The following is a 14617-nucleotide window of genomic DNA, read 5'->3' as shown; positions in this document are numbered from 1 at the left end:
GGCCCTTGGCAATTTTCAAGAAGCATCTCTAGATTAATTCTGATAGACTCCTTGCAAGTCATCATGCTTTCTGGAAACATCCTTGAAGGTAGGTAGACTTTAAAACTTCAGTGAAGTGATTACCCAGCTCTGTCTCTCTCTGACTCCTCTCTAAGCAGAGTCCTAAACATCCCCGTAATAGGGAAAATAGCCTATTCTGGGGTAAATCTGGGAAGATGCAAAAGGCAAAAATGTCCAGAGAGAAGCAGGAATACTGATTCACTGCAAGAGCTGTGCCTAGCGACCCACTTTTCAAGAAGTTCTTATGCTTTCAAATTTCCCTACAATCTGAAGATGGTAAAGAAAGAACTATGGGTCTGTGGAGAGTAGAGTTTAGTATAGGCCAATTTTGTTGGAGCCAGTTTTGTAAAGGGTCCTACTCAGCACGCTTTGGCTTAACCCATCTGTTGCTTTGTTGTTACTGCTGTTGTTGTTGTTATTATTATTACTATTACCATTATTTTGGTCCCAGATGGAATTGGAATTTTCCCAAGAATTAGCAACAGCCAGTGGCAATGCCAGGCTCCACTCTGCCTTAAGCCTACGTGTAGCATAGGCACGCACATAACCGTTATCAGTTTATTACTCGTTTTCTACGAGAACAAAACTCACCAAACAGTATTTGTGAATTTTAACTAAAAAAAAAAATCTTTACCAAGTGGATTAGTGATAGAGCTTCTGACACAAGATTTAGGGTTGAAAACTTTCCAAGTATAAGGCTAGACTCTCTATTCCTTATCCTGATAGCGCCCGATTTGGGTTGATTGTCTACTTTCAGGGTATGTCTTTTTAATCTTCTCTCCTTATTAGGATATACTTTTTCAAAAACAACTTTAAAAAATCTTGAAAGTTATCTGATGCTGGAATAATACCAATTTCTTTAACAATCACAAAGCTAATAGAATAAAAGCCATCAGGTGTGGGTATTTTATGAAAATGTTTAATTCAACTGTCTCTTTGGAATGTAGTAGTCATAGTTTGGGATTGAAGTTACAGTTCGATTCTATGTGTTTTTATGCTACTCAGTGTCTGAGAATACAAATGTCATTTAAAGTTAAGGCTTCGCTGTTCATTTTGAAACAACAATTTACAAGTGTCACATTGTCATAGAAAATAAAAATTTCTGTAAAAAAAATTTGCACAAAATTTTATGATGGTACAAAACATGAAGCAATCATATACCAGTAAAATGAAAACATTTTACTACAGAAAGTCTTATAGATTTCAATAAAGAAAAAATACGTTATTTTACACCTTTAAAAATTACGAAACAATCTAAAACAATATAAACTGAACATTTTGTAACACTGCCTTTACAAATTAATAACTTTATAAACATATAATTTTTAAATATATTTATCAGTGCAAGATACTTTAAAATTTAAAGTTGCAGTATCATTTTTCCTTGGCTAAGGACAACTTTAAGTCTGTTGCCTTAAAAAAAAAATCAGGTCTTACTTAGTGCTTTCATCCCAGTACGATTCTAACAAGTGAATGAATGCCTCTGGGGATAAAAATCTATTCTTTTCTCATAGTGATCGATACTTTCCTGGAAACAAAAGGCATCCTTAATCCAATTAAACCAAGATGAATGGACTGACCCATCCGTGATGCAAATGTGACTCCCACCAATGTATCTGAATGGGACCCCACAGCAGTGTAAGAAGGGAGGAAAATCTAAAAGTTCTTCTGTATACCATGGCCTGATAGGAACCTTCTGAAAACAACCACACCTTCTTTGGATTAATTCACATGCTGCCTGATAAGATATTTACCTCTCTGTGCTGTTGTTGGAGGCTTCCGTCTTATCACCCCCCCCGCCCCCGCACGCTTTTTTCTTTGTGAGCCCCTGGAAGTTTCTAGATGCATTCATTCAAGTCTCTGTTTTTTCAGGGCTGCTCCTAAATGGATGTTTTTAAAGATTTGTTTTGACTCTACTCGTTTTCTTTCTCCGTCTTATCTTAAAATACTTCACCCCAGGCACTCAGATTTATAGTCACTTTCCTAAATTAACTGTTCTTTCTTCCACTTCCCTTGTCTGATTCAATAGCAAAACAAGAAGGATCTCAAGGGTCAGTTTGTAGGTTTGGATGTAAAAATCTCATATTTTTGGATATTTGGAGAATTGTATTCAGTCCTTCCTTTGGGACTCACTTGAAAGCCAATTAGTATTACCTCTTCCCTCAGCTTATCACTCTTTCCTTAAACACCAATGCTTCTATCACAGGTCATTTTGATTGGAGCAGACAGACAAAGGGCTTAAGGAAAAAAGATACTGTCACTTTAACCAGTTAACAAGAAAACCAAAGTTAGACTTTGGAGGGCAAAGTTAGGAATTTCCCTTATTTATTCATTTATTTATTTATTTTTAAACATAAAGTCTAGCAAAATTGTTTGCCATTACCAGCCGGTTAAAGCTGCAAGTTTCTTTTCTGGACAATGGCAAATGCTTAAGTTCTAAGAGAGAAAAAAGACAGAGAGAGAGAGAGAGAGAGGAGAGAAAGAGTTTACATTTGAAAATACATTCCATATGAAAGACCAATAAGAGAGAATATTGCAGCTTTATACAAAAGGGTCAAGAGACATGAAATTGAACTACGGAAAAAGCAGAGCAATTAAGCCACATTGCCAAATCTTCGGAGCCCTTGCCATCCCGGGGGGCTGACATCTCACACTAAAATATACTTTCTTCTTAGTCAGTGGGCCACCAGGGTTTGATTAAAGAGTAGGGCTTTCACCAGCGAGAAACGGAGCGGGTCGTTAATGTAACACAATGCGAACCAGTACAAACAAAAAGGCACTTGAGAGGACATAGACTAGCCAGTGCCAAGGAGTTTTCATTGCGGTTGCCAGCAGTGTTTGGTGATGGCACAGTTTCCTGTATGGAGTTCACAAGCACGAGGTTTATACAACACTGGAAAACATCAAGAAAATCTGACGGTATTGCTTTGTAAACAGAGCTGACACACGATACCGGTACTGAGGCGATACGTTCACGTAAAACGTCCTAATCCTTCTCTGCCTATGCACGACGCGGGCAATTATGCACAAGTACGGCTTCAGGAGTCCACTGAAGGGCGGGCTTTCTACTCTATTCTGGGCACTGGGCTACAGGTAGCATGTCCGTCAAAAGGGCCCCACTGAATACACTTGGTGCCCGCATCTTGGATTTTGCACAGTTTCCGAAAAGAATCCATCAAAGGAGGAGGAGAGAGAAGGGGAGGGAGAGTCGAAATGAATTATTAAGTCATTCATACTTGGTCTCAACACCAGCATTGGATTCGATTCTTCAAATGAAACCAGCAGAAAAAAGCTGACTGTACATGATTCCGATTGTGAACACAGCGAACTCGTTCCTGTCGTCGGCCATACTCATCGAAGCTCCTGAGAAAAGCCTGGCTCAGCGTCATCAACGCACTTCCCAGCCTGGACAGCGAGAGAGATCAGCAGTTTCCCAGCACGCTCAAGTTCTGACCTTCCACGGCAGTTCTCCGACTGTCTGTGCCCCTGCCCGCCTTCATGCCTCCGAGTAAGTAGTCTGTGTGTTCAGTTTGTCTTTTTTCAACTTCACGCCGTCCACGAGTTCGAAGTTGTAGTTCTCCAGGGCAGACAAGTTCCTCTCTGACATGCCGTTGTGCCAGCAGGCGCAGTAGAGCACCACCCCGCACACGGCGCCCAGGAGGACCCCCAGGGCGCTCATGGCTATGATGGTGATGAGGATGGGATCCAGGGTCTTCAGCACATTGCCCGGCTTCCTGGAGATGTTCTCATCGCCTTCTCCTGGGCCTTCGTAGCCGGGGGTGCTCCCTGGGGGACAAGCAAAGTGGGCCCTGTGAGCACCGCCAACATACCAGATGAAAGCAGACAGAAGAACAGGGAAAAAGGAGAGAAAAAGCAAATCACATGCTCCACGTTGGTCTGAACTCCCTCAAGGGCCTGCGGGGGATCTGGAGTGGGGTTGGGCTCCCCATCGCCAGGAAACACCCACATTTATGTCTGACTCGCTGGGAACTGAGGTATGGGAGGTGCCGTGATTCTGACACAACGGTGAGCACCCGGAGACCACGGATTCTGGGCAAACAGGGTTCTAATCTAATTCAGGTTCCGCACAGCCGCCATCTGCACTAGACTGGAATCTGTGTTTGTAGTCCCTGGTCGTTAAAGCTTTGCAAAATGCTTGGTCACACGTTCGGTTAGCGGGGGGATTTCACCATGCCCCGTGCCTTTGCCTGCTCCCCACCCCGGGCCCAAGGAAACCTTCCAAGCTCCCTGCATGTCGCACCGTTTCCAGTGTGTCCAGGCACGGGTCACACGCGTGTTTGCTCCCCCACATGTAAAATCTTCCAGTCAAACAGATTCCCCCCCTCCGAGTCCACTGTGGTTTCACTCAAGAAGGACAGATCTTTCAGAACAAAGCGGATGCTTGCTGCTGACATTTAAAGCGGGTTATGGCTCAAAGCTAGAGAGCGTGTCTGTGTTGTGCTGAATAGAACACATTTAATAATCAGCATCTTTGCAGACTGGTGCTTTCACTGGAGACAGTCACGCTGCTCTGCAGTTCCGTCACTGGGGAAATGTTTTCTTTAGAGTGGAACATGAGAAATTATTAACATGGGAGCTTTGAGCCTAATTACGTGGTACTAGAAATGAGACCAAAATGTTAATGCACAACATGCATAGTGTTTACTTAATGGTGTTCTGATCAACAAAGATTCCAATCAAGGAAAACTAAAAATAGGAGACGCAAGTCCCTAAACAGAGGAAAACAAGCCTTGGGGCATATTCATATTCTCTCCCTTGAAACATTGTTTTGAAACAACCTCTAATAAAGTTGACATCTCAGTATGGGCTGCGCAACTAAGCCCAATGAGCCGCATGTCAATGTTATTAACAGCTTCGTACGGCGCCCCCTTATATGTCTCTATCAAGTCCCAGACTGACTATGCTGGGTCCACATTTCTACCGGCCACAGGGACTGATGCTGACGGGCAGGACACAGAGCTGCTGGCAGCAGCTGTGAGTGAGGCTGGGGCCAGTGTCCAACAACCCGCAACTGCTCTCTGGGAGTGGTGGTGGAAGCTTCTAGAAATAAAATAACATCAGGCAGGGCCCAACTCTGGTCAAGTGTCCTGGATTTGATCACAAAGTAGTCAAGGAAAACACACATTTTCAGATTTCAGATTTCAGCCCAGTTAACTGGGCTACTGAAAGCCAATCACTGCTCTAAGTTTTCAGCCTCCTCATCTGCGAATGGAGATCCACAAGCCTCAGACAACATACGAGATAAGACCTGAAAAGTACTTGGGGCATACTAGCTCCTCAAGAAATCCTCCCCACCATCGTCATCACTGTCTTCATTATCATGAAGTTAGGGTGCCCATGTCGAGGACGAGGGAACAGAAGGATCAAGCACAGAAGCTTATCACAAAAATTGGGCTCTGGTCCTCAAAGATCATATCAGGATATCAACCAGACAAGAATTTAGGTTGGGTTTCAAACTACTGCGTGAAAATCAGTGTCGGTCTTTGGGTAGGTCATGGACTCCCCTGGTTTCCTGTTTCCATCGCTGTAAAGGGAGAGTGTTTCACCTGTTTATCCTCTACGACATCCTCTAGCTCCGACAGGGCGGGGCCGGGGCGGGCACGCTCCCCCGGGGCTCAGCCACTCACAGGAGCGGGACCTGCCCCGCTGCTCCCCTAGATCTCCGGGTGGCTAAGAAGAGAGCCCTCCATGGCAACAGCCCAGTGCACAGCACCATGGGCAGAGACATTTATTTTAGTTGACCTGCTTTGATCTACCAGTGCCTAGAGCTCCAGAAAGTTGCTTCATAAATATAATGAAAGCCAGGGCAAGTTTTTTTTTAAATTGGTCAGCAAGATAAACTTACCTGTTTCATCAATTTTGTTTTCTGGGTTCCTTTTATCCAGGTCTGCTGGTTCTGACAAGTCAAACAAAATTGAAAGAGATATTTGAACTGCCAAGAAAATCCAATACACACAAACCACATAAACCCTTACACACACACACACACACACACACACACACTCAGACTAATGGTTCTGCTAGATTTCCTTGGGAATTTGTAGTGCAATCCAACCCCACCCCCTAACTGCAGAATAATGGAGAGGCGGTGTCAAAGGACTAGGAAATTGGTGTCACATCGAAATCCAGCAAACACTGCTGTTAGCAGAGTGTATTGTTTCAGGAGAAGAGTGGAGTGTAATCGTTCTGGCATCTGGAATGTGGGGGAAAGGTGATGGAAACAGAAAAGAGTAGTGGGGTTGTGCCTTAGGCTACCATCTTGTGCTTTTTGTAGAGAACTTCTTCCTAAATTTGGGAGGGCTAGTTAGTTTTCCCAAATAGTATTACAAGCTCTTTGAGGCAAGACACTGTGTCCCCCAAAATAATAATAATAATAATAATAATAATAATAATATTATAATTATAATAATAAAGTAAAATAAATAAAATCTCTGGAAGAAGTAGAGTCCCAGCAGCCCAGTGGTCTTGAGGCGAGGGCAGAAAGTTTCAGGTACTTTACTGACTGCCATATTCCCAACATTTATAACAGTGTCCAGAACTGAAAAGGTGCCTCAATAAATATTTGTTGCATAAATGTGTGGATAACTGATAAATAGTTGATAGTCTCCTAGCGTCCATAGCCAAGTATTCAAGGATACATATGTGATGACTCATTATACAATCACCTTAGACATCTTTTTACTGGGACAGCAACATAGCGTATTTTGCTGGTGCTTTAGTTGTGACTTTCTGAGCACGATGCCCAGCAACAACTACAGCCATGTGGACCAGTTCCATGAAAAGAAAAAGGCTCATTGAATCGTCTTATCCCTCATATATTCACTGGAGCACTTGGGTGCTGCTTTGCGTACAGTATGCAGTCCGTTAAAACTTGTCGAATGGAATTCAATTTTATTTCTTTGTTTTCATTTATGGAGTTCGCGCTCACATTCCAAACACCTCATTTTCATTTTGGAATAGGAAAGCAGTGGCATTGCACGCACACTGTGTAACTACATGAAATGCATATTTTAACAACAGTGTAGACTTGGGCATGGGCAACCTGGAGCGTAATGTCAACTGACATCTTAGGTCTTATCATTTCCTGCGAAGACCGGCTGAGTAGTGTGACATTAGGTACATTCCCTTACATGGTACAAAGAGGCAGATCTTCATTCACTGCTCTTTTCCCCTAATTTCTTTAATTGACTGTATCAAATTATTGCCACTTTAGGGTTACATATATTCGATATATTGTATAATAAAAGCTTTGTAAATTGCTGAAATGACCAAAAACCCATTACTGCCAACAGACCTCCTTTGTCTTAAATTTGCCCAATAGGCTTATTCCATTTTGTTATAATTAACATCCTATTATATGATATATAGTAAAAGTTGAAGTGTAGCAAATGGAGCTTAAGACTAATTACTGTGCTATTACATTGCCATTAGTGACACTATTTATAATTATACATCAAGAACCGTGGAATACAAGTTGGTTTCCGACGTCAACTTTCATCCATATACCAGACCAACACATACCGTACACTCGGTAGTACTAAGCAAGGTCTCAAAATTTCATTTATTCTTTTGAGTTCTTTCAACTATTTTTAGAGTCAGAAACATCTACTTATTTGTAATAAAGCAAAGAATTATGGCCTCTATGATTCATCAACAATGTAATCTTAATTAAGTTCACTGTGCTCAAAATTTTCAAAGACCTGCTGTTTTGTTTATACACCTAGATATTCGGAATTATCCAGACGTCTGAGTTTTCCACTTTTCATCAAAATGTTTTGGCATGGTATATTTAGCCTGTAAGCTGTGAGTCTTTCTTTTTTATCTTTTTTTTTTTTTTTTTGGTGACTCTTTCTTTTTAGCTATGGTTTTTGGATTTCACATTATTTACGTGGTTTTGCAGGTTCCAAGCAGACACTAAATGAACGAGGTTAGGGAATGGGGTAGCTAAAGGTAAACCGACCTCGTTTTATGCCCTGTTGTACCAAAATATGCATTTCACATGATGTCCTTACAGCCCACATTGAAATTCTAGGTCTAAAGGAGCAAGACAAAGACCCTTGCGTGAAAATCTTCATGCCCCGGGCAAGCGTGTCTTGTACAGCAGTTCATACTCACTTGCACAGTCCTCTTGGGAAATGTGGTTGTTAATACTAATGTCATCCACTGCAATCCCACCAAGATTTCCTTTTCCGATTTCGCCTTCAAAAATCACCTAACAAAATGAGATCATTTTCACAGTATTGAAATGTTCAGTCCCGAGTAGCAGTGTTTACAAATGCTTGTTCAGTTCAATCTATGGCACGTAAATTAAATTCATGAGATTTCACCTAAGCACGCGCTTTGCTCATCAATCTATATTAACTGCCTGGTGATGGCATAAAACTTCTCCTAACACTCTCTTTTTATAATTCAAAATTCAAAACTGGGGAGAGCGGCGAATAAAAGGAATGTTCATTGTGACAGCCCAGAAATAAGATTATAAAGTACTAGTATTCTCCCCTCTTTTGCAGCAAATTGGTTCTATTCCTGAAATATGCTACTGAGGGTATCATCACTGCAGCAAAATCCCAGGTTTGGGAAACACCTGAAATAATAATTGGAATAATTCCCACATCTCATTTACATAATTTCCAAAATATCATCCCCATCTCCCGTCTCCCTGAAGGAGCTGCCCTCCCGCCTGGGGAAGACCGCACACCTGATAAAGTTTCAGAGACTTGTGGAGCAGGACCCGCCCTTCCTTCCAGTGGTCTCCTTGGTGTCCAATGGCCATCCAGACCAACTGATCATACTCCTCTGGCTTCTGGTAGTGCAGCTTGACCCTCAGCGTGCCCACGTGCGCACCAGACATGTGATACCAGAAGGTCATGCAGTGGGCGGAGTTCTGGGAATACACCACGGGGCTCACCAGACGAGCCACTTTGCCCTTCTGGTTTTCATCCGCTTGGGAATAGATGAAGTTGCCATCACCTGCTGTGACAAAAAACCAGGTTAGGGAGAGTGGCCACATTTACGACCCCTTCATTGCTTCTTTCAAGCGCCATGACTCGAACCTTCTCTCCTGGGCTGAGCATCAAGAACCTAGATATGCAGTGGAAAGGGAAGGGTGTGCGGTTGTTGGGGAACCTCTTTGGCACCTAAGGCTGAGCTCCAAGCCTCTGTGAGTGGGTGTTTGATGGGGAGAAGGCTGTGAAACAGCACTAATTCGGGCACTCTGGATTTGGAAGGCATTGTCACATGGCCATGGCTGACGACCCCCGTTGGCCTTTGCATCGTTGCAAGCACATTGAAAGCAGAGGGCAGACCTATTTTCACGCAACTTTAAAACAGTTTCAGCAGCACGGATATGAATACCGACATGACATGGAATAATGTAGATGTTTTCTTATTTACCATTTGAGCTGGCTGATGATACTTTGGTTACTATCACTGCTTGATAATAATACACTTGCAGTTTTCCCAAATAATCTAGTGATCTTTTTCCTCCAAATTCAGATGGTTTTTCCCCAGTTTATTTTAATGACCTATCAATTCCTTACGTGCTCCTGCGAGTCTGAATCTCAGCTGCAAGTCCCAGTCCTGTTTGATGTGGGCTTCTGGTTCAAGGAGAGGCAAGGTTGCGTTTTTCAGGCTTATTAGAACGTGCCATTTTGGCAACGTAGAGACTTGCCGACCTGCAAGGACTTACTCTTGGCTTTGCTTTTAATTACCCCCAGTGGGAACATTTCCTCCTGCCACCACCTGGTCTACACACACAACTCATGTTCCACTGTTTGCTCTGCAAATAGAAATACCTACTCTAATGCCTCACCTGATGTAAGTGTGAATCTGATGCTCGGGCCTCAGTGGGCAGCAGGATGTTTTGTTGGCTGCCCAAGGGGTTTGCGTGTTTGTGCGGTACTTTTCCCCCGCGCACATGTGGGCACGTCCTTGTATCTTCTTGCCTGTGTCCACAGGGTCCAGGTGGAAGGAGAGGTGTTAGCCGGCAGCTTGCTTCCCTCACCTGGCTGCTTACATGTGATTGCACCAAAACCCTCGCAAGAAAACCAATGGGTGGGATAATAAAAGGGGGGTGGAAATGAAATTCACAGCTCCAGCGGCCTGCGCGATGCGGTCTTCACGGAGCGCCCCCTGTGGTCACGTGGACCCAGTGGCCCTCGGGGTTTGCTTTCTCCCACTCTTTTACCAGATGGTGGGTCCCTATCTGCGTGACAGCACCATCTCACTGACGGGAGTAGGGTCTTGGTCCCCCGAGAGGGACAGGTAAAAAAGGCACCCATCTGGCCTCTGTGCCCAGTATCCCCGTACTTAGGGGGAAATACTGAAGTTGGAGTTGCTGTAGAGAGGAAGCACATTGCTGGAGCCCATGAGGCTTATTCTGGCTGGTCAGAGGACAGGTGGGAGAAAGGGGGAGAAAACTGGACCTGGGCAGAGGGAGGAAGACCGCTTGAGAAATCTTGCCTGACCTCTGTCCAGACACCGCTGTGGTCTTTTAAAAACATGCTCCTGGCGCTCATCTGCTCGAAGCTTGTCAGAGGCACCACTACCGTTAGCCTGGCCACACTTCTTCACGCGGCCCCCGCGGGGGCACACCCCTGCCATGCCGCTAACTGCTTCACACACGCCCTGCAATCCCTCTTCTGCATCCGCGCATGCCAGTCCTAGCCCAGACTCTCTGGGACAGAACTGCTCTCTCTGAGCCCCCATGTCATCTTTCCCATCGCCGCTCACCCCTGCCTGGGGCCCCTCTCCCCCTGCACCGTAATCATTTCCCGCCTGCAACTAGACCCTGAGCTCCTCAGGGCAGGGCCCCCCCTTTATTCCCGCATCTCCTGTGCCCGGTGCGGCATCTACCAAGTAACAGGGCTCCTCAAATACCACTTGTTCAACCAACCGGGAAGATGCTGGGTTTCAGGAATCCTCTGGAAGGAGGTACATAGCTTCCCTCTTAGAAGTCAAATGCAGAAAACCAAGTGGGATTCCTTCCAATAAATTCAAAATGAACAGCAGGATATTTTACCTAGATCGTGTTAATTTAAAGAAATCTCCGTGTCTGATTTGCAAACTGCGGAATACTGTCTAATGTCCGTCTGTGCCCATGTGAGCTGCACGCACGACTCCTTTCATCTAGTTTTTTTTTAATGTTAACAAGTTCCTGCCTTTCAGATGTCGGGCTCACCCCTCTCTCTCAGCAAATGCTTGTGTTTCTAGTGCTGTAGGAGGCTTTTTCTCCTCAGAGCAGACCTCACACCACAGCCAAGGAAATCTGGGCGTCTGGGAGAACAAAAGAGACAAATCCTTCGGAAGGAATCACACTCTTCAGCTGTTACTCTAGGACAAGCCCTCCTTTTCTGATACTCCAATGCATAAAGCGTTGGTATTTTTCCTTGCAGGGGTTTTATCACAGTTCTGGGTCAGGAACTCTGTCTTCATTTTCTCAATTAGCACTTTACTTCTGCAAGCCTTTTAGCTTTTGTCTCTGGCTAACATAGCTTTTAACCTCCTTTGAATGTCAGATCCTACTGAGCCATTTTGCTTCACTTTGCATCAATTTTTCCACCATTACTGCCTTCATTTCAGCTAATTGCATTTGGTTAATTTGATGCCATTTATATGTACAGTGCCATTTACAGTCAAAGTATTTTAAGTTTTCTAAAACTGCTTGTCTTAAGATTCAATTGAAAGTGTCTCAGAATTGAAGGAGTCCAATTTTATCCAATTTCCTTGTCATTCTCATTAGGCAAAGAGGTAGCTGTGGTGGAAGGAGGCCAATTCAACCTACTTAATGGTTATATTCACTGGGGGGAAAAAAGGGAACGACAAAATGGGAAAGGCATGAAGTGCCCTCTGCCCATCCATTGGCCCACTGACCCACTCATCCAAAGTCCCAGCATGGGGGACTTTTGCTTAATGAGATTTCTCAGCATCAGCAAATGGCCCTCTAGGGTATCACTTGGGAAACCACCTCTTGAGCGAACCGTCCTGTAAGTTTCACTGAGTTGGGGAGAAGTTCCTCGGTTGAGTGTTTGTGGTGAGTGCGTGGGAGCGTGTGTATGTGTGGGCGTTGTGAGGACAACCGCCGATCTTTACGCAGCACCTCGAGTTGGATGACAAAAGGACTCAGAGGAAAGCAGGTTGGCGGTGAATGAAGAGTTCACTGGAGTGGCTGTCAGCCCCTAGTGACCCCCGACCCATCCCTCTGCCACTAATTAATCTTAGCAGGAAATTAAGACAGGAGGTGGGGTGGAGAGCGGTGAAGTTTCCACCTGCTCAGAAAAAACGGGCCAGATTTACAATCTCCTCAAAAGAATAAGAATCCCACCCCACCTTGTTCCACTTCTACTTCGAGGGTCAAGAGTGAGTGAGTATGGGCTCACTTATTGTTTCTTAGCTGCAAAACAAATGAGAGGACATTTATCTGGATTTGCTTCAAAATAATCCGGAGTCGGGGTGCTAGCGGTAAAATAAGGGTCCTGGGAGGTGGTGCTTGTTGAAGCATACAGGGTTCAGGTCACTAAGCCTTTTCTGCTTTTGATCACATTTGAAATTTCGACGAAAATGGTTGAGGAAAAGTATAAAACAGGTACTTTTTCGCACAACTTTGCCCAGTTTGCTATTTTTCCGCGAGGCCATCAGTCGCCAGATTTAATCAGCCTTCTCTGCTACCAGGCATAGGAGCATCTCTTCTAGGAAAGGAGATCTTGGTAATTCCAGGAAATGAAAGCACGCGTGAATGCTTGGGGGTGTTTTCTAACACCCCGAATCTCACAGACCCCAGAAACTCTCCACAGTAACACCTTCTCTAATTCAAAGGAACGAGGTCGCAGTGAACCCTCCGTTACCTGTGTGATCCTGAATGGGTCCGGTTTTGCTGGTCAACACACTCCACTTGAGCTGCACGTGATTGTCGTGTTCCCAGTGACAGAACGTCTTGTGAGAACCCCAGCCAAACTCACAGTTAAAACCATATGTTGGAAACTCTTCAGTGGGTGGAAAGGAAAAATAGAGACAAGCAGAGAAAGACAAATTTAATCATTTAGGTCAGAAAGGCCCTTAACTTGCTCACGAAAGGCACAATTTATATAACTTAATGTCTGTTTGAAAATTCTGGGAAAGCCACAAAACCCAGGATTACCAGGAAACTCAAAAGATGCATGGAGATGTCAAAATGTTTGCAAAATCACGTTTTGGATTTTTTTTTTTTTATCCAGCTTTAAAAAGATTATGGACTGCCTGTCAAATTGGTTTTACATAAAATTGCCGGGAAGGTTCCTTTCCAAGGCAGATGTATTACATCTCTAACATTCTCCCTCTGCCCCCGATATTTAATATGAAAGATACTCTGTTCTTGAGGATGAATCCTATACATTGATATCCACCAATGAGAAGAATCTTAAGTACAGATTGACCCGTGAACCTCAAAAGTCTAGAAATGTGACTTGGCTGGATTCTGGAGGCTATCTGTATTCTCACCACACTGGGAAATGCCTCAGGACTTTATGTCAAATCTCTCAAGTGTTTCTTAAGGTTATTTAGTCTCCTGTGCTTTGTGTCAGGTCAATTAATTTTAAGTGTAAGTTCCTGCTTTTTTAGTGAATTTTGAAATTTGCATGTAAACTAAAACCCTCATGCAAGTCCACGTAGAGCCAAAGCAGTTTTAAAGAGCTGTCCACTTAAAAAATTTTTAATGTTCAAAACCAAAAATGTTTCCTTTGGAATTTGAAAAGAAAGTATGAATGTATTCTCAGGAATGATTTGTCCTGTGTGTTCTACAGGGTGCTATTTGACTGTCGTGGTTTTTTTAAGCCTCTATAGCTTTAGTTTTTACCCCCCCCCCAACCTTTTTTTTTTTTTAGAAGTAGCTTAACTTTTTAAGTATGAAAGAGATGAAACCACTGTGGCTTGGAATTTGTTTTCAGTAGACTGAAGCTCTTAATTCAAATAATCCTAAAGATAAAATTCTCGTGCTTTGGTCAGTCCTACTCCTCCCCCCACATAAAATTAAACACCCAAAGCAGCTGTTTTCTCTAATGAAGGGAGGTCACTGCTTCTCCTTGAGCTTAGGTAATCCACAAGATGGCAGCATTGAAACGGAGAGAAAGGTGCCTAGGGCATTTTGCCAGTTGATCTTGAACAGGTCTCAAAACCATTCGTATGTACAAGAAGGGAAGTATAGTCACGTAGGCTGTATTAGAGTCAGGCTGAGATCAGATCTTGTTTTGATCTCTTCTTTAACTTTGTGTTTAACACGACAGGGCCTGCGTGCTTCCTTCAGGCAGCTTGGCCTCCATTGTCTGCTCTCCCACTTTAACAATGGCGGGAGGGATTTTTTTATGGGAAGATTTATTGAATAGATAAGATGATTTACTTTGCATTTTTTGTTTCCAAGGAACCCTTTGCAAATGCTAATGTAGAATTTTGGAAGTAATTCACCCTATGCATTGTCAAAACGGAGCAGGATGGATTCTCCCTTTCAAGGACAATGAGACCTCCCAAAGGGTGGGTGCGCAGAGCTAGTTGGGGAAAACCCGCTCTA

General features: G+C 43.7%; 1 protein-coding gene across 15 annotated transcripts in view; it reads right to left on the bottom strand.

Moving 5' to 3' along the window:
• Positions 1–965: 965 nt before the first annotated feature.
• The window catches only part of NRP1 (neuropilin 1), a 136845-nt gene continuing 123193 nt past the window's right edge, over positions 966–14617 (bottom strand). For 8 of the 15 annotated variants that reach the window (XM_048219534.2, XM_048219539.2, XM_048219532.2 and 5 more), the window contains 5 exons: positions 12924–13061; positions 8780–9051; positions 8197–8293; positions 5927–5977; positions 966–3846 (listed from right to left, as the gene is read on the bottom strand). In XM_048219534.2, coding sequence (XP_048075491.1) covers positions 3557–3846; positions 5927–5977; positions 8197–8293; positions 8780–9051; positions 12924–13061 — 848 coding nt within the window. In that variant the 3' untranslated portion in view covers positions 966–3556. Of the gene's footprint in view, positions 3847–5926; positions 5978–8196; positions 8294–8779; positions 9055–12923; positions 13062–14617 lie in introns of all 15 variants that reach the window. The other 7 variants (XM_048219536.2, XM_048219530.2, XM_048219529.2 and 4 more) reach the window with 1 other exon arrangement.

Source organism: Ursus arctos, unplaced genomic scaffold, assembly GCF_023065955.2.
Source record: "Ursus arctos isolate Adak ecotype North America unplaced genomic scaffold, UrsArc2.0 scaffold_30, whole genome shotgun sequence".
Lineage (NCBI taxonomy): Eukaryota > Metazoa > Chordata > Mammalia > Carnivora > Ursidae > Ursus > Ursus arctos.
Note: the sequence above shows the minus strand (reverse complement) of the source record. Positions and strands in the feature narration are given on the sequence as shown.